General features: G+C 36.2%; 1 protein-coding gene across 1 annotated transcript; it reads left to right on the forward strand.

Moving 5' to 3' along the window:
• The first annotated feature begins 1,335 nt into the window (after positions 1 to 1,335).
• LOC110448076 (otolin-1-like) lies at positions 1,336 to 26,097 on the forward strand. The gene is made up of 11 exons (XM_021494121.1): positions 1,336 to 1,551; positions 3,360 to 3,493; positions 3,999 to 4,088; positions 4,670 to 4,759; positions 5,640 to 5,756; positions 6,397 to 6,630; positions 7,020 to 7,088; positions 8,948 to 9,010; positions 11,114 to 11,182; positions 23,287 to 23,355; positions 25,642 to 26,097. The coding sequence occupies exons 1-11, from the start codon at positions 1,340 to 1,342 to the stop codon at positions 26,031 to 26,033; spliced, it is 1,539 nt and encodes a 512-aa protein (XP_021349796.1). The 5' UTR covers positions 1,336 to 1,339; the 3' UTR covers positions 26,034 to 26,097.
• Positions 26,098 to 27,407: the final 1,310 nt, after the last annotated feature.

Consider the following 27,407-nt stretch of genomic DNA (forward strand, 5'->3'; position numbering starts at 1 on the left):
TATGTGGAATGTGCTAGCATTTTGATCACAGGTGAACAATGTTTTAGCAATTTATGTTTTCACGTAATTTTTGAACATAAGTATATTTAATTATGAATTGACCATTACTTAACTTAATATATATGTTCTTGTAACTCTTCTAATTGGAGGAAATAAAGAAATAATAATAATAATAATAATCTACTTAGGTGTGACATTTATGTACAGGTAAATAACACTTAGCACACATGTGTCCAGTGCTGACAGCAAAAGGTCTAACACACCCTATACCTGTGTCCAGGTATGACAACGAGGTACCTGAAGTTAGTATGTAGATTGGTGTTGATTTTGTGTCTTCCAATTTTCCATTGAACAACGATGTCCTCAGGCTAGATAACGGGGAAATGAATAAGGATCAATCTAAAACAAATAATATTTATCATAATTTTGTAACATATCTTATTTTGGTAATTATAGTTTGATTGAAATACGACAAAATAAACTAGGGTCATACAAATGCATTGTATATCAATTTTTTCTCCTTATATTAGTAAATAGTTACCTATGGAATCAACATGTTTGTTGTGGTTCAATTATATACTGCAACATCTAGCGCTGTCATCGTTTCTCTGTGTTATCTATAATAATAATAATATTTGTAGGTTCTTATATACTGCTTTATCTCATCCTAGTTCGTAGGTCGTCTCAAAGCGGTTCACAAATTATTATCCGTGGTTATAGGGTATTTGCATCCAGCCAATATATTTCTCAACTCCCTGTGTAGCATACAGCCGGAGCTGCCATTTCGGCGCTAACAGCTAGCATTCAACAATTCTAGCACTGCCCAACCACGTACTCATTTACAGCTGAGTAAACTGGAAAAAGCTCAAAGATACAACCCATTTCCGTGCCGTGGCGCGAACCCGCAACCCTTCGGTCACGAGCCCGGTGTCCTACCACTGGACTACCGTGCATCCTATCTCAACGTCACAGTGTTCACCGAGGTCAATAGTTATAAGTTGTATAAGTAAAATCTTAATCGACACCTGATAAGTAATGACCCTTCTTGGTACAACCTTTTGTCTTTACCAAACGATTATAAGGACGCTTATGCTATGGAAAAGCAAATCAGGGTTACTCTCATATAAAAACACCAGATAAATAGTTACATAACGAACGTGTTAAAGAAAAGTGATATCTTATTAACAGCTGTTTTTGTAAAGCACAATATGTGAGTCATCTTACCATAATCTATCAAAACCATACATACGAAAGCCGACAAATCTTTTAAAACATTTTCTTTCTGCGTTATCGGAGAGCCAGTACAAGTGTTGACCTGACGATCCAGCTAAGATCTAAAATGGAGATGTGCATATTTTTCCTGTGGATATATTCCATATTTTGTATAGCCGATGGTCAGGTTGACGGTGACCATCGAAATCTTAACAAAAGGATGACTTCATTGGAAGACGTTGTCCAAACTATTCTGATGGAGTTCGGGGGTGTTCGTGAGAAGAATTCTGCGCTGGAATTTAAATACCGGATGTTGTCTGAAGAACTGCACCGGCTCAGGTAGTTAATGTTTCATGCTACTTTACTCTTACATTGGATACTTTTGGTTGAGTAATCTCCTCTCAGCATCTTTGTACGGAATTATTTTTTTTAATGTAATGTAACTTTATTTGACAAACTGTGGTAAGGGGGCCGCAGTGGCCAAGTGGTTAAGGCGTCTGATATTCTGCTACCATTAGCCCTCCACCACTGGCTCGCAGGTTTGAGGCCTACGTGGAGCAGTCGCCAGGTACTGACCGTAGGTCGGTGGTTTTTCTACGGGAACTCCGGCTTTCCTCCACCACCAAAACCTGGCACGTCCTTAAATGACCATAGCTGTTAATAGGACGTACAACACAAACAAACCAAACCAAACTGACTGTTGTGGACGATAAATATCCAGTTGAAATATTACTGACTTACATAAACTATGCCACCATTTTCTTAATTGAACTATAGCATTAGTAAAAATATGTATTTTTTGTTCTAATCTATTTGTGTCAAATAGTTTAATGACCTGTTATATCAGCCCGATACATTAATTAAAACAGACGTAAAAGAACAAAAACTCTCAGCGCTCTCTGTTGTATCTCTAACAGGGAAGGTTTCCATTGGTTCAGCATTTTCCTCACTTGGAGCTGCTTGCCCAGTCACTATAGCAAAGTGTTAGGTGGAGAGGAAACTATTTTACATAATGTCCCTTTTGAAAACCTCTTGGGATCCCCGAAACGGTTGACTTTTAACCCGGCAGATAAACCAATGTGTCATAATATTTGCTATGTTTTAAAATACGTTTCTACATTGCAACTTAACTGGGAATAATTTCAGATTGTTCTAACTGCGTAACTTACCTTTGTTTACGCTAACATAAACAAAACAAACCCATAAAAAATATCTTTGCAATGCCTGAAAACAGCAGAAAAGTGGTTCGACTCTACCTGAAGGCTTGTATGCAGTAGAGTAGGGATGGGGACTTCCCACGTTAAGACCTGAATATAGTATAGAAAAGTGATCGGACTCTTTAACCTGAGGCCTGTGTACAGCAGACAAGTAAGGGGACTCTCTACCTTGAGGCCTGTGTACAGCAGACAAGTAAGGGGACTCTCTACCTTCAGGTCTGTGTACAGTAGACAAGTGAGGGGACTCTCTACCTTGAGGACTGTGTACAGTAGACAAGTAAGGGGACTCTCTACCTTAAGGTCTGTACACAGTAGAAACGTAGTGGGACTCTCTGCATTAAGGCTTGTACACAGTAGAAACGTGGGTGGTGGGACTATCTGCCTTAAGGCCTTTGTACAGTAGAAAAGGGGTGGGACTCTACCTTAAGACATGTACACAGCAGAAAGATGGCGAGACTCTCTCCCAAGGCTTGTATAGAGTAGCAAAAATAGGGGACTCTCTACCTTGAGGGCTTTGTACAGTAGAAAGTGTTTGACTCTCTACATTGAGGGTTATGTACAGTAGAAAGTGATTGACTCTCTACCTTGAGGGTTATGTACAGTAGAAAGTGATTGACTCTCTACCTTAAGAGCTGTGTACAGTAGAAAGTGATTGACTCTCTACCTTGAGAGCTGTGTACAGTAGAAAGTGATTGACTCTCTGCCGTGAGAGCTGTGTACAGTAGAAAGTTATTGACTCTCTACATTGATAGCTGTGTACAGTAGAAACGTGAGGGGACTCTCTACCTCAAGCCCCGTACACAGCAGAAAGTTGATGGGACTCTATCTTAGGATTGTACAGAATATAAAAGTCGTATGGCTCTACCATTTACTTTATAATTCCTTGGTTTTTGTAAACTAATATCTGCTATTCCCTTTTACCCCACAAAGAATGCAACAGGAGAATGTAACTCCTGATGATATCAGTGACACTGGCGGGAGAATATCGGGAGGACTAGATCAACAACATCTCGTACCGATCACGGGATCACCGACGTCACAGAAGACTAGGAGAGATATTGTGTGTAAGTGGTTCATGATATACTAGTAACATTCTAACAGTTGTAAAGGTACAATGATCGATTTTAAATAAAGTGCTGTTAGATATGATATTGAAGATATAAGAGTAAAAATGTACATTGGTGTAGGCATGAGTCGGGAACATAGAAAACAAATACAAAAAAAATGTTTTATCACAAATGAAAATGATATGTAAACAGGGTTCCAAAAACAGACATCATGATCATATTCAGCATGCCAGCACGGAAACAGAGATATACTGATATGTTACATGAACAGATTTAACATATAACGGAGAAAGGTAGAAAACTATTTCTATGGAATCTATGCAAGTATCAATCAAGACAAATTGAAATACAGGTACATGCACCCTTTATTTTCTTTGCAGTTTCGTGTAATGCCTTCATTATTGTCAACTGAAGTACAAGTAAATGTCTAATCAAATACTTTATTATCTCAATCTTTCATAACTTACGTAACTGCTTATTTCAACTACACGTTAACCACCAGCAAAACCAGGACCAAAAGGTGACAAAGGCGATCCCGGACCCAAAGGAAACAATGGGATCGCAGGATTCAACGGGGATGATGGATTAGACGGTACTAATACATCACGTGTTAAATTCTCTTTTTGGTGTCGGTTTACTCTATAAAGTAACTGACTTCACATAACACTCTTTATCCAAGTATTTTTCGTCAGTCACACCAATTTATTGTGTTAGCTTTGTATCGATAGCACCTTTACTAATAAGATATTGTATACATTCTTTTTGAATCACTGATGCACTAATTCTTATCAAAAGTGATGTTGATATTATTACAGGCGATAGAACACACAATAATGTAACCGTTGTTCGCGCCATGCTGTAAATTTGGATGCTTTAAACTTGAATATGATACAAGATTTGACCAAAATACATGGTCTGTCTCGTTTGCAGATTGTTGCACTTGTCTTGTTTTGAATAGACCATAGTTAATGTGCATTCAACAAATTCTCATCGAATATGTTTTAGCTCATTCAGATTTCCGATCATCACACTATTAAGCGTAACAAGTATGTATTTTAGCTAGAAATATGGTAACTGATCAAAAACAATTACCAAAAAAATGATGCCTACACAGAGAAGATATAGAAAAACAATATATTTCTATAAAACAGTTTCTAATAAAATCTTACCCAGGTGAGAAGGGCGACAAAGGTGAGCCTGGAAGACACGGACAGAAGGGCGGCGCTGGAATATCGGGATTCAATGGCGACGACGGACAAGATGGTAAATGTTAAGTAGTGCGGGAACAACATGTTGGTTTGGCACATGGAAGTATATGGGTATGTCGACCCAAAGGTGGTAGAACATTTGATTTCATATATTTAATGTTTGGAGCCATCCTGTAGAATATTTATGAAAGTGCACTGGTTTGGCGTGATTTAATTTTTTAATCACATAGCAATATTGAAATATTAAATTTTTATTCTGGGAGACACAGACTAATTTGGAAGTGTTGTAGGTGGAATAACCTCTGTGTGACGATTCTGGGTTTTGATATCAATTATAGTTACTATTGATGCAGTATTTTGTTTTGTCAAACTTGACACGGCGACTCAAATGAAAATATTTACATTTGCTCTGCAGACTATAACAATATTTACTATTGTAACGTCATCAATCTCTATTGTGACGTTATCAATTTTATGATTGTTAAGACTTAATTTGATGTTCGAAATAACAAAGTAAAGCGTAATTACTCTATTAAAATGTAAATATAAATAATGATTAGTTTAGCAAATGTTGTTATGGTCCTATAACACACAGTTCTATTGTTGACAAACTTACATAAAGCCCTGCCTGGATTTATCAAGATTTTCATCAATAGCAATGCGTATTATAGGACCATAATAACATTTGCTAAAATAGCCATTGCTCAGAGAAAATAATGCTCACAGTCACCGTGAAATATCTGCTGACAAACTTTCTGAAATATATCCTGTTACGTTGTGAAGTTATTTAAACGAGCAATGCTAATATGCCCATGCATTATTTAAGGTAATTCTAACATTCAAGGAACATTGTTTGCATTTTGTTTACTTTTTTTCAATTTGTAATGTTGAAACTTTATCATGTCAGACTTTTGTGATATAATCATAATTCACAGGTCAAGATGGAGCCAAGGGAGACGTTGGTCCAACCGGGCCTAAAGGAGAAGTTGGTCAAGCCGGATCCAAAGGAGACGCTGGAAGGCCGGGAGCCCTTGGTGCCGACGGAAGAACTGGTAATTACGATGTTTGACTGACTTAAGGATCTCTAACCTAACAAACACCGATAACAGTAAATAACTCCTCACAATTAAAAACACGTGTCTTCGATTGAACCGCATTTAACTAAAACCATGTGTCCAAATTGCTATCATTCATCCTCATTAACCTACATTTCTATGCCAATAGATGGAATTTTCAGTGCGCAAAAGTTTTAAATATTGAATGTTCCCTATTTAGGTTTGTTTGCATATTACTATTTCGACTTTATTTTGTTATACCATATATTCATATGCCAATTTCCATTTAAAATAAATGGTGATTTTGCATAATTTTGCAGTTACTGTTCTTTTACTTTTACACATTGTATCTTCTTTTGATGCACCAAATATTGTCCCAAAGTTTGAAAAGCGGCAGTTAGGACTTTTATTACGCACGACGAAATATTTCTATAGATAAGTGTAAAGCTATGATTGGTCAATTAATGGTCTGCAGGATTGCAATGGCATATACGTTTATATAAAGAAAGAAATGTGTTATCAAACAATACACATCAACTATTTCTAGTGTTTAATAACATGTGAAACCGTTGAATGTTCTTAACAGTTAAATAGACAAAAAGATGTAACCAAGAAAAACTTTTGTCCGATATTTCAGGTCAAAAAGGAGAAAACGGTGATTTAGGTTTGAAAGGGGACATTGGACCAGCTGGTCCTACTGGGCCGACAGGACACACCGGAAGACATGGTATCGCAGGGCAAAAGGGAAACACCGGAAGTCCTGGTATAACTGGGTCAAAGGGAAACACCGGAAGTCCTGGTATAATTGGGTCAAAGGGAAACACCGGAAGTCCTGGTATCGTGGGACCAAAAGGATCGACAGGAGCGACTGGTACGCTGGTCCCCATTTCGCATTATGATGTTTACAATAAAGAGGGATCTTCTAAATTCATTTTGGTTGACCACGATAAAATTTTCAACATTTGGTACAACCTCAAATCAATTAATATATCATTATGTATAGTTTATACTATGCCAGTCATAGTATTATGTATATTCAAGCTAAATTGATGTGTTTATGTTGAGAGAAGTACTTAGCATCCTCTATTAGTTATTTACACGTAAACAGGGGCCACTATATGGTTGCTTTTTTCATTGAGACCGGTTTTACAGGCTCTCACGTTTTATTCTTAATCCATAGAGCATGCATTCCCGAAAGGTGTGGTTATATTTCATATTTTTTTTACGTGTCGTCTACATACTTCTGTATTATGTACATAGGCGCGAACGGACATCAAGGATTCACAGGACATTCTGGACAAAAGGGAGAACCGGGTAACACTGTATTTGGTAAGTCAAATTCTACTACGCGTACATTTGTAAGGTCGATTATGCAGATGATAGCAAACCATTAACTTTATCTATTTTACCACAATCATGTAACAAGTTATATCCATCACATCAGTCACGCTTCTTGGGCCGGATGTAAGCGCGCACGTGATCTTAATGTGGTAGAAACCTGAGTATCCGGAGAAAACCCATGTCGTCGGCAGGTGATCCCATACCTTTTCGTGTCTGATCGGAGAATCGAATTGTAGTGAAGGGCAAATTCGTGCTATCCAATTCTCCATCCGACTACCACAATGACAGCTATGAAGACCAATTTTGTACTTTCCCTCTTTCTTCAAATACCGATATATTTTTCCACGACCGGCATAACTAATACGATTGTTCAAATCAAAGTATATCTGGTCAAAGTATTCTTTCCACCCCATGATCCTAGAATGAATCAATAATATGTTCTTCATAGTTTTATATATATAAACATACCATAACCGCTTGTACTAAAAATAGACTTGACGCAAGGCAATCCCTCAATAATCCCTATTTCGGACGGAGATTATCAACTGACCTATGTGGAAAAGAGGTCGGTCCGTTACCTCTCAGGTTATGAGTGTATATATCCCTCATCCATCACTCATCCCTCACTGATCCATCCCAATAGGGAGGGATTTACTATAAATAAAGAAGGAGGAATGGGACTGGCGCAGAACCCCCATTTCCTATTCATCATACCCGAACCTACAGGGGGGCCGGAACGTCAGGGTTTCATTGGTGTATCTGGTAAATTTAGCAGTGGATAGACGAAATACATATTTAAGATGAATTAATAATCAATTTATGTGTATTTCTACATGTGTAGTCAATCCGATTTCATATTTAAATACTTGTTCTTTTTAACATTGTTAATGTACATCGATAAGGCATAAGGTAACGGCAAAATCAGAATGGGAGATTAATAAATCGTGGCTTACTTACTATCTCCAAAATTAAATATATAGAGGGAGTAGTAGTTGAATATGACATTTTTATGTGGTTTATATTACCATTGGGGTTGCCTGATGTTATATTATGGGTAACCTGCTATATCCGTATTTATTTATGATGCTGCAATTGATGAATCTGTTATAATTATATTCTCTACAGATCATCCTTTTTGAAACAATTTTTTCAAGTAAAATATGAGGTTTTTCCCACAACCATTAAAAGTTCCCTCAAACGCGACCAATTGAATAAACCTACTAGGAGTTACCATGTCTATTACCCGCTAGTTGGTAGCATCCTACACGTGATTTCATCGGTCAATCTTTAAATCATTAATCAAACCTGTCAAACTTGTCCATCCTCAATTGAAAAAAAATGAGAAAGTTATTCATGTAGCTAAGATAATTGGAACTTTGTTATGTTTGTCTTAGAAAGATTCTAGGAAAGATCAATAAATATAGAGACTGAAATCTCGTACAAATTAAATATGTTACTAAATTAAACATCCAAATCGAAAGAAGATCCTTTCATAACAATCTGTGTTTCGTTTAGCAATTTGTTTTAGGATCTCAAGTATGGAGCAATTTAACTACTGTCCAATCTAAACTGACAGGGATATACGCACAATCAGAGAGGCTTCACAAATAGTGGTACTTTGCTGAGAAGTAGTAGACAATTACTGACACTCTTAAAACAGCATGAAAATATTTTCAGACCAAGCGATTAGTGTTTTTTAAGTTCACTAGTCTGAAATTGTTGACGACCTTATTGATGACTTTGTGAATGTGTTTATCAATGTGGTATTTTCTCTACTTTATTGATGCAAGATATTGTATTTTTTTCTTGTTGATATATGTTGACCTAATTTACGATGTTCAATACAGGTCGAAACGGCGAAAAAGGTGCCACTGGCGACATGGGGTTTACCGGATTAAAGGGAGATAAAGGTAGGCTTACTAAGATAGCACCATATATTTCAACAGCACTTGGTTCAGTTAATGGTTATCAACTGTAGTAGTACCTCCCTTGGACCTGATGGAGAATAGTCGATAAGCTATTGACCCCGTACTGCTGGAAGAGCAGAGTGCTGAAAAGCTGTGGCCAACAACCCTGTTCGAACATGGACTTGGACGACTGTGACTGACCCGAAGCTCATGGAACACCATAGCCTGGTCACTTAGATGTCCGAAAGTCGGCTAGAATTGGGAGTCACGCCACTTAGGCCTGGAGTTCAACTTACTGTCTTACCCTGGGCCATATAGAGCTGATGTATACAGTCCAGCTTACCCTAGGTTCTGGAGTTGGATTGACCGATTTAAGGTGTATAGCAACAGACTGGGACCATTGATAATCCATGTTACATGTTATTACCTGATGACAGTTTATTGCCATAGCTGATGACAGTTTACTGTGAAGCTGTTTCAGTTGACCGAGGGTCAACCAAGGGAGGAATGATACAGTGACAGGCAACCAATAAACATACTAAAGGTGGTGGTGGTGGTGGAGGAGGATGGTATGACTGTATAGCTTGACCATCAGAAAACAACTGGGCAGTTGGCTAGAACAGTTAGAAAAAAGAGCACTTGTCATGTGACCACGCTAGCTCCTAGGTTTGGATCTCATACTCTTTCCCTTATCAGTAAGGAACCAATACCCAATATCGCACATGTATGTAAATTATGTGAAGAGGCGATACCTTCTATTTACTGTGTTGCTGTCAGGACAGTGAGGTTATGGAAGGTCAGAATGCCCAGCTGGCTGAGCTTGAGATAAGAATGTATTAGGTAGGGAGGGGAGACCCTTTGTTTCCTGTATTGCTGTCAGGACAGTGGGGTTATAGGAGGTAAGAATGCCCAGCTGGATGAGCTTGAGATAATAATAATCTTGACCCCTGCATTACTAATTGGTTGGATGCATGTCTTTTCTATGGCCGGTGATCATAACCTGCAGATAGAGGAGAGGTTATTTATATAGCGCCCTATATAATTTGTGAAATTACTCTAAGGCGCTTTACAACATATGGATAATAGTAATGGTTATAATTGTGTAAACAAACAACACAGGCTTGCAATCACTTTCATACAATTTAACAAGCAATGTGCACATAATTGAACAAATAAAAGGGTGGTATTTACATGACGTCCTTGCAAACATTCTAAAATGCAGACGTGAAGAGGTGAGTTTTTATGTCCCTCTTGAACTTGGCCAGGGTATTTGACTTCCTAATAGCAGATGGTAAGCGATTCCACAACGTCGCCGAAACCCTCCCAAAGCATCTGTTTCCGTAGGTCACAGTACGAGATTGTTGGACACACAACAAAGATTATAGTCTATAACCCAGATGGCACTGTCAATTAATATTTTTGTTGTCCAAAGGACCATATAAACATTCTATACTACATCTGCTCAGATGTTTACTTATAATGAGATGAAAGCAGATGAAAGGCAGACCTCTTCCATGCTGCGCAAACCTGCTTAATATTTCATATTAGACTTTAATATAAAAGCAATAATAACTAAATATTGTAGTTTGAATAAAAAAAAAACAGTTTCATACCTTGGTCATGGGTGATTGGTTATATATGTTTTTTATTTATTTGAATATTACCTGATACGCAGAGAGTCATAGAACAAATAGAACAATGTGAATCACTTCAAATCGTGTAAAGGAGATATTCACAATGCAATCATCTACTGTAGTTATTTGTACTGGCGAACAGGAAGTCGACTCAGGGTATTCTCACTAAATTCGGGATTTTTGTAATGTATTAAATTACAGTACAGAAAGGCCATAACTTGGGAATGGTGCCTGTTTGTTCCTAGATATCTAATTGAATAATTGCTTTTACGCAATTATGCATTTTCATTTTTTATTTTGAAATTATTCCTGAATTGTTACGCGCTTAGGTATCTCAGGCGTTGATGAGGTGTTATGATTGTATTAATGGTACATTTCGTTCGCAATGTAAGCGGATACCATCTCTTGAAGGGACCATGGCCGTTGACATTTTGGTAATGTTTCTATGCTGTATAACGTGTTGTTAAACCAGGTGGCAAAGGAAGTCAAGGATACAGGGGACTCAACGGACAAAAGGGTGAATCGGGACAAACCGTAGCAGGTAAGACAAGCTCATCAATATCTATACAAAGCAAAACATAAAAATATAAAGAATAATCTTAAAGAGAAAGTTTCTACAAAGATAAAAACAATATATTAAAGTCAATTCCACTCATATTTATATATGTATTATCTAATGAAACAATCGAACATTTCAGGGCCGTCGTTTAAAAAAAGAAAAGTAAAACATGTTTATAAAGATGGTTCTATAAGTGCAAGTCTTATTATTAATGGCTACACTCCTAAACTCGTATATCCAGTATGACAAGATTTCAATTACCTGGCATTGCTAAGCATATCAGTCTTTTCAAGTGGTGGGTTATCCAAATCCGGGATATACGCATATCCCAGTTTAGCAAAAAACTGCGTGAAAAATATTTGTTTCTCACCTTGGAAAATTTCCACAAAAAGGTCGATAGTTCTATGCCTTCAAACAGTAAACTTGCTCAACCTTGTTTACTTAGATTCCCTAACGTTTCCATAGTTTCCGTTATTTCAGACTTCTATTATATAATAATTACAATAAGTTTATATAATAATACTAATTATTTTGTGAATGACCCTAGCGACTAAACAACGACTGTTCTGCGTACATCTTGACTAAATTAGATGAACATACCACATGGGCTTTGTGAACAATGTTTACTTATAAATATACGCAATTTAGATTCCAATTTAATCCGCCTTGCTACTTCCAGTCGCCATTTTGTAAACAGGACCTAATCTCGAGCTGATGCGCGTTTGAAAGAGTTTAAAGTATTGCCAAGCTTCTAAACGATCGTGCCCAGAACATACTCTCTAAGGATGATGTTTTTGATAAATTTACTATCAATTATTTACTATATTTCCTTTCTTTATCACTTTCATTAATTCATAAAAGAACAAATTTATTTTTTCCCGTTCAAACTTTTTTCTTTCAAATGTTAAAACACATTTTTTTGAAAAAATAAATGTTCTAGTTTCCAGATTATGATCAAACGTCGTCTGCTTCGCAAACATTCGAGAAAATAATATTAACAATGTATTAATATTGTTTATGTTAACTCGTTTATTCTTTAAACTATCTTTAATTAATAAATTATCAAGATTTTGTGAATTGAAAAATTGCATTTTTTACGTAACCGGAAGGTTACGAGAACGTGACCCGGAAATACCTCGCAACATAGTCAGGATGGTAAATAAAAAACTGGCGTGNGGTGAAAATACATGATTTTTAAAGAAAATTCTCAGGGGGTGGGGTTACTGAAGGCCAAAAAACCCTTTTGGATCCGCCACTGAACAGTATACCTTAACTTGTGTCCTTCATCGTGCCGAAGATTATACATAGGTGCATTCGAGAAAAAGTTCGTGATTAAAAGCTTGTGTGTGTGTTTTTTTTATCTTAAAACCATCGGATAAAAGCATAGTGGCAGGGTACATCAAAAAACAAGAACCAAGAATCATTATTTTACGTTGAATATATGTCATAGTTAACATAAGCTCTCAGGAGCTTGTATTTCGACAAACATATACATGTGTATATATATATAAATGGTAAAACATTGTAACAGTGTAACTTTAGGCAAACAACAAATTTTATCACAAGATACCTACGTTGGAAGGATTAAGATAAAGAGGCTAAATAATCATGCTGTACAAAATTTGGCACTAAAACAACTTACTTAAAAACCAGTCCAGAGGGCAGGTGATTGGGACATAGCATTTATTTGTAACCTGGAGCACAGGTTTGGTAGCCGTTAATATTAAAAGACATTTTTAGTATTGATGCTGCTCGTGACTCCAGTGATTTATTTTTCGCTTACAAGTTAAAGCGTCATTATCCAAAGAGAAGAATAGTACGAATTGAAAAGTGAATTGCCTACAGCTCGTGTCAAAAATAAAAACATTCCTGTCATGTTATTTCTCGTCACCTGGACATTTGTAAGTTAGAGCAGCTGGTCTCGCAGATGCTTAAACTATGTACACAATATATATACAGTTATACCACATTATTGTATTGTCTCGGTATGGCTACGAATGCATTCTAGGTCAGGTAATAGAGCATCAAATGTATTAAATTCAAATATATCACCACTTCACGACAATCATGGATTCATATGGGTACAATTTTATTAAAATAACATTCATACAATGCATGCAAGCTGAACTTAACAAATCATTTGTTTAAAATTACAAGTCATCATTTCCATGAAATTATCCAAATAAATAAGATCTTTATGTCAAAATAAACTTCAGGTTTGATTCAGTATTGTTTAATGTATGTCCTATCAACAGCTGTACATGGTCATTTAAAGACGGCCACCCCATATGTGAGATGCATGCGTGTGGTGAGTTCATGCATAATTAACTTGTGTTTTGGGAGTCTGTGGTATGTTCATCAGTTTGTCTCCTTGTAATAATAATAATAATAATTCGAGGTTCTTATATACCGCTTTATCACAAGTTCGTAGGTCGGCTCAAAACGGTTCACAATTTAGTATCCGTGATTATAGGGCCTTTGTAACCAGCCAATATCGTTCTCAACTACCTGGGGAGCATACAGCCGGTGCTGCCATTTCGGCGCCCACAGATAGCATTCTACAGTTCTAGCACTGCCTAACCACGTACTCATTTACAGCTGAGTAGACTGGAACAAGCGGAGTAAAGTATCTTGCTCAATGATACAACACAGTGCCGTGCCGTGCCTCGAACCCGCAACCCTTCGGTCACGAGCCCAGCGTCCTACCACTAAACTACCGCTTCTATTAGACTACCGCGCCTCCGTTATATTCTATGTATTGCATATACAAAATCAACAAATAAAACGTTACTAATATGTTGTATTAAATATAACTGGATGGGCTTTTCTTAAAATAGAATATTGGATATTTTTTTAAACAAAAAGATATTAACTACCTGTCTCAATTAAGTTGATGAAAACTATCTGTCACACTAGAGTGGTTATACAAGCCTTCATAAACAGAAGGGTATTTACTGAAAACTAAGAAGTATAATAGATGGTACATGTGTGTCCTCAATGTCGTCAAGATCATGACCTAAAAAACTGTAAACCAATCTTCATTTGGATATTGTTTTGCAACAGTAATGTTTTGTTGACGTGACTGGTATGTCCGATGACTTTGTCTAGTTTGATCGTGACGCTGAGAATTATGGACGACACCTCTGAATATTGCAATTCGATAAGGGATCTCCGTCAAATTCAAATTGAAGACAACTAGCCTGGTGCGATTACCACTACAAATACCACATTATAGTATATGTTCTGGGACTCAACATTCTGCGGATACGTTATCTTCAACTTTGCAAGATCATGTACTTGTACGATATTATATCGAATGAAAAACCCTGCTCAGTGCACGGTCCGGTCCGCCTGAAATGCAACACCCTGGTTCAGTAGACTAGTCCGGTTAATCAAAACAAGATTCTGCAGTACCGGAAGTAAGTGGATGTAAATGATAAATGCTGGCGAAATAGAACAAATTATTTGAAATAAATAAACTGATACAATTAGGGTTATGGCTACTTACAGTTATTAGTGATAACCATTTTGCGGTTTGAAAGACGTACATTGTCAGCGAAGGTCATATATCTTACTTAACAGGTTCTAGTGAATGTCTAATGATGATAAGGATTTGACAAGGTACTATTCTAAATGTCGCAATATGAGCACCCCCGGCTTCTTAAATATATTGAATTCACACAAAATTAAGATATATGGAATTTAACTTTTTTTCACAGTTCCTTAAGTCGTTTTACTTTGCGGTACTTTTTGTCTTGTTGCAAATACAAACATCTGCTTTTTTTGGAAATCAATACATTAATTTTCCTGATAGAAGTTTAATTTGTCAGTCATCAATATTTTCATAAGTGCCTTATCTATGCAGAAACATACTGCTGTCTCTGATATAAATATGATTAAATGACGGACAATCAGTGTGTGATAATTCAAAATATTTGTGTATTCTATATCTATATATAGATACAAAACTCCCAAAAGTGCCTGCATATAGTTCCAGTTATCAGCTCTTAAACTGTATACGCATATTGGTATTCTTAATAGTTTCCAGGTATTCTTCTTATGTTGAAATTTGACACAGTTTATAACAAAAACAAAATGTTACCAAGCTAAACAATTTGTCAGATTGATTACTCGAAGGTAATACGCTGCAAAGCTTTATGTATTTTGAACGGATAAAGAAAAACATTTGAAGTGATATAGTGTTTTGATAAACACATTATCTTAATTTCATTAGATTTTGACCGATAATTAATGATTAATTGAAGCACATTTGACTGTACCGCCAATGACGCAAAGTTAAATCGACTGACTCGTCAGTATGTCGTATGCCCTCCTCGGGGATCTGTCACATCCCTTATTTGTTTGTTTATGGAGTTATTTTGTGCATTTATTCTTCCCATAGTGATACTGGTCTACTTTTCCATAGGGAATGTCCTGGTCGAAAGCAGCGAGGGCATTTCGACGCCCCAGTATCTGTCAGAATAAATGTATGCACTATTTGTTACATGTGGATAGTATTTTGTTAAAGTTTTAAATAATCGTGGTGTGCAACCATAAACGAAAGTAATGACCGAGCTGTCGCCCTTGGGAGGTTGACGAAGAAGGCAGAGAGGCCCAAAAGGAAAAGATAGCTTGGGGTGGAAAGCACGGGCGTAAAGGAGAAACCGATGATCTGGACTGGTGTTTAGCGCGGTAAGACACTAAGTGGACGTTGTCCGGGATGGACATCGACACGTGTGTGGTTATGCCAAAGAATCGCGAGTGAACTGTTTGTGTTGGCCAATATTCATGTGAAATACATCCCCCCACACTTGTCGAGTGTGAGACATGTGTCGCGTACGCGTGTGCAAGTGACATTTGGGAGGCAACACCGGTGCTGGGTTACATATCGTGTGATAATATGCATTGTTGTATTTGAAACGATATACTGTTATAATATATAAATGTTTTAACTTGTTTCAACGCCTCTGTTATATTTCACAGCTCCAACAAACAAATAATTTTAATTATACCTAACGAAAGATCCAAAACAAATTATTTGACGCCCCATTATCCTAATGTCATGTTCGTTCCACAGATTTATGATGGTTTGACAAACGACGCGTCTCTACGCGTCTCTACGCGTGTGCGTCCCGATCGCGGTCGGTCTTCGACCATTCCGGTGTCTCTCGGACGACTGACAAGACGTTCTATGGTGGAAAAATCACACGGAACTACAAAGCAGTCTGTTGTTGCCTTTGACCTTGCATTAGCAAATCAATAGCCTTACCCTCTTCACTTCCGTCAGCCGTACCATGATTGAAAGCGATTTAAATTGACAGTAACTGGACATCATTATTCTGCACGTGTTCTTTTTTAGCATTTTAACTCTTTATGTGGCACGGTATATTACACGGATGAGCAACTTTAGACACCTTTTTGAGCGGTCAGTGACCAGGACTCTCGTCTGACCGGTTTTTATAATTTTTGGCCAAGCAGTTAAATTATTGTTGGATATTTTGTAACACTGCGTTTCTTTATCCTTTCCGTATATTAATTTATTATATAATATAAGGCTTCTGCGGTGCAATAAAGGGGTGCAATAAAATTGATATTGAACGTGTGCAATAAAGATGCAAATGAGCGCGCGACACCGTGGGAACTAGGTCGTATTCCTACGCACTACTACTACTATAGTATAGGCCTACTACAACATGGCTGACGTAAGCATTGGGGATTCTGTTCGAATTGACCAGATCCATTTTATATAGCTACTACAACAAAAAGCTCACCTGGAAGTCATGAGAATTGGTTCAAGCGCCAACCCGTTGGTATCAACAAGCTAAAATCCATGATGCAACGTGCCATAAAGGGAGCAGGAATCCAAACTGACAAACACTTGTCAAATCACAGTGCGAGGAAATATCTTGTCCAGAAATTGAACGATAATAACATCCCCGCTAACCATATAATGCAAATTTCTGGTCACCGAAACATTTCTTCTATTAATAATTATTCACACATCAACACGAATCAACACAAAGAAATCTCCAAAATACTGCACGGAAATCCAACAGCACCTGAGACCGGATGCAACACAACATCACTGACACAACAATCAATGGCGTGTAACCAGTCAACTTCCTCTGTTGTCAGGGTCCAGGGCGGTTTCCAAAGTATCTTTTCAGGTGCTGTCACAGGAGGAAACATACAAGTTCATGTTTACCAAGGACCTCCTCTGAAAAAACGCGCCCGTGTTATAGAAAGTGACAGTGATTCTCAGTAGGCCTAATATCCAACACATGTGTTTTCGGTTTCCGACGACCTTCACAGTGCGCGCGCTCTTACACTGTTCATGACGTCACCGATGAAAAAAAACAGTTTTTTTCCGAAGCGAAAAAAAAGAAGTCATATTTTGTAAACTTTTATTATTTCAATTGTTATCACAATTAAAATGATCGTTAAAAGTAAAACTGTTGGCCATTTATTATTCTGATAAAATTCTGCGGACTACTTTTGTTAGCGGAACATGCTCTCAAATTAGTATATGTGATGCGTCCTTTCTCGTCGTCATTGCATATAGAGACGTTAGTATTGAAACCACTTATGTAGGTAGGTTTCTCGAATTATATAATAAATAGAATCTAACACTCGTGTTCATGTTATATTGAATTTATTGAACTCGTATATTAATTTCATATGAAACTCGCCAAAGGCTCGTTTCATATGAAATTAATATACTCGTTCAATAAATTCAATATAACATGAACACTCGTGCTAGATCCTCTATATATTTATCACTGAAAAGTTCCCAGAATTCAAAAATATTCGGTTTCTTAAATTCCAAACAATTATAAGTGTTGTAAGGCACATGAGCTCTTAATGTAATATTTAGTGAAAAACATGTTGCGACTTTAATGTCGGATTTCCCTCACATAACACTAAAGGCCATGGCTGCTGCAGAAAGAAGTCAGGTGACAAACGAGTTTCGAGTGTTCATCACTATAGGAGATATCTCAAGAATAATCTATAACTATATGTGCAATTTGTAATATTTGCCTACGGTATATCATACATATTTTATATAAATCAACGTCAATTATTTGTCAATTAATTTGTATGTGTACAGTACAAGTCTCTCAGCCTGTTCGGGATTTCACACACTTTTCTCAAACAGGCTCTGGGTTGGAATTGAGAACACCAATATCTGATATGGGATGTTATGAGGGAAGGGATAATAGCAGGGAACTACCTTTATCAAAGAACGTAGCTTTCCGCATGAATTGCAATTATTACCTACACCGCCATTTGAAATAAATTTATTTATTTCCAATTCAACAGACCCAAGAGTCCACTAACACTGTACACTACAACCTGGTATAAATTATCACAGTCAGTTATGCATGTAGCACAGACTAAAAGATACTCATATGTAAAACAAAAGGAATTAGTGATAGCAAATATTCTTTAACCGCACTTTGAACTCTGAGAGTGAGAAACGAAACATATCACAGTCTGGTGCAAAATCAAGATAGTTAAAATTACATTGAATCCTGTTTAAAATACTATACTCTCTAAGGTTTATTCTACTTTGGCAGTAAAACTGGTTGAAACGAATTGATCGTAGATTACGACCAGGGACTAAAAAACACATTTGCTTGACTAAATATGGACAATCAAAAGCACTATTAACACATTAATAAATTAAGTAATTCTTTTAAGGGTAAATAAAATCTGTAGAGAAGTACATGTATTTAAAACTTTGCAAAAAAGCAATTATGGTCAGACTAATTTCAAAAAAAGTGAAAAGGCAAAACATCGTCTTTGGCAATTCCGCTCAAAATCCTAAATCATAATATAATAGCAACACTATTTCAGCATTCAATATTGATAACATCTGTTTATTAAAACAATAATGATACACATTCCAGCAAACATACGAAACAGGTTTTTAAAGCAGCTCTATAATTATGATAAGTGTGTTTGATGATTCTATTTAAACAGGAATTACAGAACAAAGATTTATTATAGCAAAAAAAAATTATATATATATATAATATAATATCGATTTGAATTTTATCTCTTTAATACTAAAGGTAAAATATGGACTTGATTTGACTGACTGTTGTAGGATTGGCATTTCACAGTAACTGTATGTCAATATTGCAGATATTTACCTGGTTTTCACGACCTCATCTAAGGTTATGATCCTTATAGCTGTATCAGAATTGTATTTTGGCCATTTATCCAATCATAATCATTTAACATTATATATTTTAAAAAAATATGAATTATTCATAACAAATATTTCCCTGTATAATTCGGTGCAAGAACAGAACTATGTGATACTTAAATAAGACCAAACCGTAACAATGTTGTTGTTGTCGGAAATAGGTTTCTAGTCTGGGATAACCTCAGTTATATCTATACATACATATACATTTGACAAAACTTTATATATCATTATTATAACACTGTACCATATCATTCAACCCTTTAGTTTTTCTTCTCAGGAACAAACACGAAGGTCGCATTTTCAGCTATGGTGATTACTCCAATACTTCACATCAAGGAATACGCCGTGATTGAGTTTAAAGACCAAAAGCTGAATATTGGTGACTTTTACAATCCTGTTAACGGAATATTCCGGTGTGGCGTGCCCGGTGTTTACTTGTTCTCGTGGTCCATAGTGATCAATGCTGGATTTGAATTGATCACAAGTTTAGATGTTAACGGAGTATCGATGGGAAAAGTCGATGTTGATAATCCAGCCCAAAATATAGGCAGTGGGTCTAACACTGTCATACTTGATTTGAACCGTGGAGATGTTGTTGCTGTTAAGGTCTTGTATACTCCAGGAGCCGGGTTATTCATTGGACATGGTTCTTCATTCTCGGGATATTTACTACACTAATAAAGATGTAAAATATCATAATGTGCTTGTGCTTGTGTTCGCTCAAATTTACTCAAACGAAAAAGAAACTTCTCAAATTGTTTACCTTGGCCTACCACTATTATTGCAACGCCGAACAAGCCATATGCGATAGGTGACGGCACGTATACCCAGGCACCATTGTATGAAACATTGGAGGTCCATGCTCTTAACTGTTGATCGCGATTCACATTTATTATTTTAGCAGACGGTCTTCTGATTCGGGGGTAGATCGTGTATGGTTTACGATGGCATTTATCATGGTTCGAAGACACATTTAGTGCTCGTTAATTGAAATTTAACGGATACCCGTTATCGACATGAGATCCTACGGTCCCATAGTGTGCCTTATGTTTTGAGGCATTATCTAAATCTTTAGCAGGATAATGCGAGACCGAGAGAATTGTCTTGCAATACAAAACATCATCACTAATCTTCATTAGCAAACACTATATATATACATGTATAGAAAGCAAAATATCGCGCTTAATTCATAGTTTAAACATAAAAATAGGATAACTATACTTTCTTATATATTAAAAATTATGACTTAAGGCATGCCTGTTTCCACAGTACATTTATCAAATATTAGCCTCTGTTTATATAATTATCAAATTTTATTTCAACTTATTTAATAACATGATGCATAAATTAAGCATAGTGCAAATGTTACGTTAAACACATTTGTATCGTCAGGGAGCTCGAAGGTTTGTCGCGGTGTGGAATTATCCAAAAGTTGTGCTGAAGGCATCACAACATGTATCAGTAATGGGATGAAACGGTATATTTGGTACTTAACATTACATTCCAATCTTCATGAAGTAAAAAATGTATCTTTGAACTTTTCCACCAATTTTCATTCTGCTTTGTTAGGTAGCATAATCCATAATTATACTATTCTAATTCAGTTGGAAAAGGAAATATTCCAGGTCAACATGGCACAGGTGGTAGTGTGTCCGCTTTGTTTCTCAAGGTCGTTATTATGACTCTTTAACAGGGAGGGTATGCTTATGTTCTTGTATAAGTCACATAATCCTTGATTGCACACATTCGTCAGTCTTGGTTAAGGTATCTATGTAGCTGTGATGAAGTAGTCAATTTGTCTATTGTTTCTATGTGAGCAGTTAGTAATATGGACCCATACAAAACAGGACACTTATACAAACCTTAGGCATGCACATTGGCGCTGGGCATGCGTAGGCATGTATTTAAATAGGGTCATTTGTAATGATACTCCTTATTAAAGCTGCTACCACAGACCGTCATTACATTTACGTTTGTTAATTGTTAATGGCAGTGATAATTGCATATTGAGAGGATTGCAATTAAATACAAACCCAATTAAGTTCCACAATTGATACGCAAGAGTAATATGCTAATTTTCAGTAAATAATATATATATATATTGTTTTTTAAGTTACAGAGGTTAAGAGGAATATAAATTTCACATGATACAAAAACAGCATACGAATAAACGTGTAATATTCAAGGCCGATACAGTCCTGCAAAACTATGTCTTAGTAAGTGTTCTTCATATTATTTACTTGTCGAACGATAAGAGAACATTTTAAAACATTACTACACCAAAGGACAGTTCGCCTACCAACAAAGCGCGTGTATATACTTCATCGCAAAAGTTACTTGTTGGGCGTTGATTGCAACCCCGCTTCAGTGCTTTTGTCTATGATGAGTCAAAATGATGGTTTTACAATTGATGCGTCCATCGACTGTCCATTTATGTTTTCTCTTTGATTTGTCTGCTTTCGATATGCTGATAATTTTAAACAACTTTGACATTTTTTCAATCGATGATGGGATTTCGTGTTTGGAAGGTCTGCTTATGCCCATTTGTTTATCTAAGTAGGCTATATATTCCCAGCATTTCATGGGAAATTATTGTAAGCCACATTTTCTACAGCCTTTTTATCTTTTCATTGAGGTACCTCACAGTTTGTGCTGTGTAACAATGCTGATGAATCGCGCGTGAAATTCTGTATACGATGTCGCTTTTTCTGGTTTTCTGGTCGTTCCAGAGTAGAAATCCGTACGTTTGATTCGCGTTTATGTTTCAGAAGCCATTTTTACGGACCTTTTTATGTGCGTTCTCTCCTTGTGTCCGTCTGTAATGATGTTGTTACTTTTACCAACAAGTTAATGTTCGTATGACACAAAGCTCCCAGTGCAGTACCGAAAGGCTATCTGATGTGTTTTGAATTATGGTAAACTAGGTTTGATGGTACCGCTTTCTTCACAGACATTACGCCTGTTCAAAAATGGTACGGATTCCATTTTCTCTTCATGCGAGTCAAAATGAAACTGCGATTGTCGACTTGGTTAGATAATTTGTTATTCCTTCCGCTGCTCACTATCTGTAAATTTCCTGATCTTCATTTACGTAACGTTTCCAATTCTATTAACTGTAAGCTATGGGTACCGTCCTGATAGTAGACCGATCTAGATGTTCATTGGGCAATTAAGCAACTATGGTTGACATGTGACTTCAATTGCCATTCCGTGTTGTTTCCGGTATACATGTTCCCTGAATCTTGTTTTGCTAACTAATATATATTTGTTGTATGTTAAAATACCAACAAAACTTGGTAAAAAATACCTTTTACAACTCGCATGTACAAAAACAACCCCAGATTGGCCAACAATGATATAATTTCAACCAAACATTAAAAGTAAATTGGATCTTAACAGTGTTCTTGTGCCTGTAAACGCTAACGCATTTTCAGTACAAAATGTATTCCCCACCCTCCTTATATAGTACATTGAAATGAAAACATTTTGTTCAAAAATAAATATGAAAATGTTCTGTTCTTGACAATGTTTTATATTTGAATGATGAATACATGCACTCGAGGGTGAAATACTCTATTTCCCCTCAAGAATTAAGCAAAGCATGCACTGCTGCAGGGATTAATTGCTGCAGATGTGCACTGTGTATTTATTTTCTCCGTGACCTTATTTTAAACAGGATGTGATTATGGGAAGTAAATTTAAATTATAGCATGTGAAAAACACGACAAAATACGGGATTCTCAACGTCACACATATATTATATCAATTGAAGCAGTAAACTCTGTATCGTGTGTATTTTTGAAAACCGCTTTTATAATTATGTTCTATTTATCATGTTTGATTGAGATTATTGTAACAATTGTTTACACAGGTATCAAAGGAATTAAAGGAGACAGCGGAAACACGGGACAAAAAGGCGAACCAGGACGAATGGTATCAGGTACGTCAACATGTCCAAACAATTGTAACCAGTGTTAGAACCGACAGATGAAAGATCAGGATGTTTGTCTCTGGTACCTTTACATATTGCATGCTTGCTTTTACAAATTAATTATCAAAATCCACAATATCTGACCATGGGTAAAGGGCGCATCCATTCACAAACCATTGAACAAGAAAAATTATATTCAAATCATTGCTTTCAACACATTATACCGGTTAGAATAAGTGATTGCTAAGTATTATGTTAAACCTTATGTTTTCAGCGGTAGAAATATTCTATTAATGCATTGATCATGTTACAGCTTGATAGAAGCTGGTTTTGTAACATTTACGGATTTTCTGTACCAAATCTGAAATTCATGGGTCTGATATTAGGTTAAACATTCCTTAGCCACCGTAAAAAAGTCCCTACTGCGACCAACATCTACAATATCTCAAATTACACGTTATTTATTACATGTGGTGCGTCTTTTCTGACACTATTCGGAAAGAGCAACTGAGGGGCAAAAACTGTATAATGGAAAATTTATTTAACCGAGGGACATTCCATACAGGAATTTATTCCAGTTCTGTAGTTTGTCTGCAATGCTTACACATATTTGAATCCAATTTATAAACTGCACCATAGTACTATTTACATCAGCAGTTCGTCGGAAACAGGTGTCGAGTGTTTAGTCATAATCCATTCTGAGATATATAGAAGTACGTACCGAAATTTTTGAGAATCATGTTTTTTTTCTATTTTGATTTGTAAGAAAAAGTAAAGAATATGGTATACAATAATACTGAACAAAAAATAAATAAAGAATAAAAAAGCGAAACGCATAGAGTTGCAAATCGATATAACTTAATATCCTAAGCTCAATATTGACTTTGCACCTTAGCGTAACAGAGGCACGCCCGATCAAAGGGCTTTCAGAAAACAACGTAAAATATTGAAGGTTGAAGGCATGCATATCTGTTTTTTACTCTTTGGTATTGTTGTAAAAATGCCTAAGATAACATTTTTTACGGGACATCTAATGGCTATCGCCATGATTTTACAATGCCATTTGGAAGACGTATGTCGCCAGACCTTTTGGGGCGATTTCATCAATCATTAACCTCTTGGTTATGTGATAGCAGATCATAAGTACTACTGTCGACCTCCGTGCAGTTTTTGCCAAGGTGTGACGACCAAACATCATGATATGGCTAGCGGATTTTTTTCGGGACAACTGAAGAAATTTGGTAAATAGTATTGTTGATTCAGGTCATGTGTTAATTAGACCTCCGGGTCCGAGAGAGTCTGCGCCGAAGTGGCCTGAGTGGCCTGTGGGCTTGTATACCCTACGAATGGATGAATCGTCAGGAGGTTTGGTCTCCAATAAGGTCCAGCCTTTACCCTAGTCCCTTACAGACAAGGCTTATTCATTGCGTTCCAACTGTTTTATTAATATACATTTAACAAGCAAACAAGCCTAAACATATTTACTCCATGGGTGCCACGCTTACTTAATGAGAGATTTATCATGAGAAAAATAATCATTAAAACAAAGAACAAGGGGAATAACTACCACGCTTAAACATAACTCCACAACAAACCATACCTCACTTCACTAACTCTCCAATAAGTGGTATAATTAAACATTATATACACATTTACATCATGGCATTGGAGATACAGTCAAATTATTATTGGCTTTAGCAACGCGCTAAAATAACAAAAAACTTTGGAGTAAACTAAAATAAATAACTGGTAATTAATAATAAACAAATTCGAAAACGTCGGTATGTGCCAAACGACATCATATAACTGGTTAAACTGCATACAGAGTAATAGAGAATTCTTGCCTTGTGGCCTTTTGATTTTAATGCAAATGATAGCGGGGTGTTAAAACTCTTAATTTGTTGTGTCAACAAGCTGAACACTCTTTATTATTTGGTTCAGCCAAAAAGCTATATTTGTTTAATGTTATAAAGATTTCACAGGTACCTTCCCACTATTTCGATTTCTTAAACATGAAGCTATGATTTATTGTGTTTATATATATTATTGTCAATATTTGATTGATATATTCATTTATTCTAATTGGATCAATGTTATTAAAACTATTTTAAACAATTAATCAGTTCTTATGGACATGACGGATTATCTCATAAGAATTTAAATATCGCAGTAAATGCATGCCAAATTTCTGGATTTCAACCAGCGATTGAAAACTTATTGATTTTAAGACCGGTAAACTAAACTTTAACTGATCATAAATTCTCCTAATATCTGATCTTGTATTTTACTCCCCAGGAACAAGTACAAAGGTTGCATTTTCAGCCTACGTTACAAGTACAGTTACTAACATGAGATCGGGATCCGTGATTGTGTTTAATGGAATGAGGCTGAATAACGGGAACTACTACAACCCTGCCCAAGGAACGTTCCGGTGTGGTGTTTCAGGTGTTTATATGTTCACATGGTCTATTCATGTTCATGCTGGACATGAGTTGTCCACAGGCTTAGACGTTAACGGAAGGACACTTGGAACTGCATTTGCTTATAGTCCAAACAACAATGTCAATAGTGGGTCCAGCTCTACCATAACTAATTTACATGTTGGAGATATTGTTAACGTTCGTGGTTTCTATCCTGGTGCAGATATTGTATTTGGATCTTCATTTTCGGGATTTCTACTAAACTAACACTATCACCATACTGATTATACACAAGTATTGTAGATTGTGTGCATTGTTTGATATTAAATTATTATTATCACACATGTTTTTTTTTCATTTTGAATAATCTCGTAGGGCGTTCATCTCGTGTTTAAAAAGTCATATGATTGGTAAATGATTGTATAGATTAACATACCAACGAAATTCAGGAAATCAGTGCAACATTTGTTTGTAGAATACTAGACTTATTGAAAGCTTAGTTTGAAATGAACTTAACGCTTTTAATAAGTTTACCAAAAAAATCCCCCACGATAATTAATTGAAATGGCATATTTAAAAATGCATAAATATCAATTAAAAGTAATGCATTGTGTTCGATGGCTTAGCAACCATTGATTTAAACACCTTGCTTTGCACATGTTGCTGCATTATTAGTAGTGACATTTAACAAGTACGGACATTACCTTCAAGCCAAATGTTTCAACTTCCTGGACATAGGAAGGCATGGCTTATAAACATAGATGAAATCAAAGAAAATACCCCTCCCCCCCTTCTCTATGCATACACAAATCAATAAATTAACACTTACCGTTTTCAGGCTACCGCTTATCTAGCGAGCAACATTTGAAATAAAAGTGATCCAAATTCAATTAATTTCCCATAAAAAGTCTCCATCATTTAAAGTCAACACTATTTTGTCATCAAAACAAAATAAATAAGACGTCGAAGGTATTAAAAGATAAATAAGGTCATGAGGTAGAAACATGGAGGCTAAACTTTCCACTTGTATTTTAGTTATTTATCAAGTAAATAGCTACTTTCAATCAAAGGTTAAACAAATAAATCTCAATTTCAGAATGATGACCAGAAGGGGTCATGCCAATGGTAAACCGAGTCAATACATGGACTGTGTTAGCGCGATACGTACTTTTTGTGTTCATATTCGACAAATCTCTTTACTTAATTCCCTGTAAATATTGCTGTTGAAAATATGGCTGAAATTGCATGACCTTCGAAAAAATAAATAAGTCAAAAATTAACTTCTGTTTAGAATGAAACCAAAACTTTATGTATATATCATCTGTCGTAACACTGCTGTAACTGAGTACCTTGCAGGTTATATTGTACCAGAGAACATGAGTTATGTGTGTCTAACTAAGGGTTGTGCTCAACTTAAGTTTTTCTGCTTCCATCATGAACGATTGCAAAAATATACGAATACAGATACCCGTTCAAATGCATTACATATACAATAAACTTTAGAATATCAACAAAAGCACAATTTGCATGTTAATGTGTGTGAAACAAATCGAGAAGGTTTCCGAAAGGACAAAAAAGGTATGGTTTGGGTTTTGGCACATCTAGTTGGAATTATTCTAAATGAGTTAATGGCAAGTTATA

The sequence above is a fragment of the Mizuhopecten yessoensis genome, unplaced genomic scaffold (assembly GCF_002113885.1).
Source record: "Mizuhopecten yessoensis strain PY_sf001 unplaced genomic scaffold, ASM211388v2 scaffold419, whole genome shotgun sequence".
Lineage (NCBI taxonomy): Eukaryota > Metazoa > Mollusca > Bivalvia > Pectinida > Pectinidae > Mizuhopecten > Mizuhopecten yessoensis.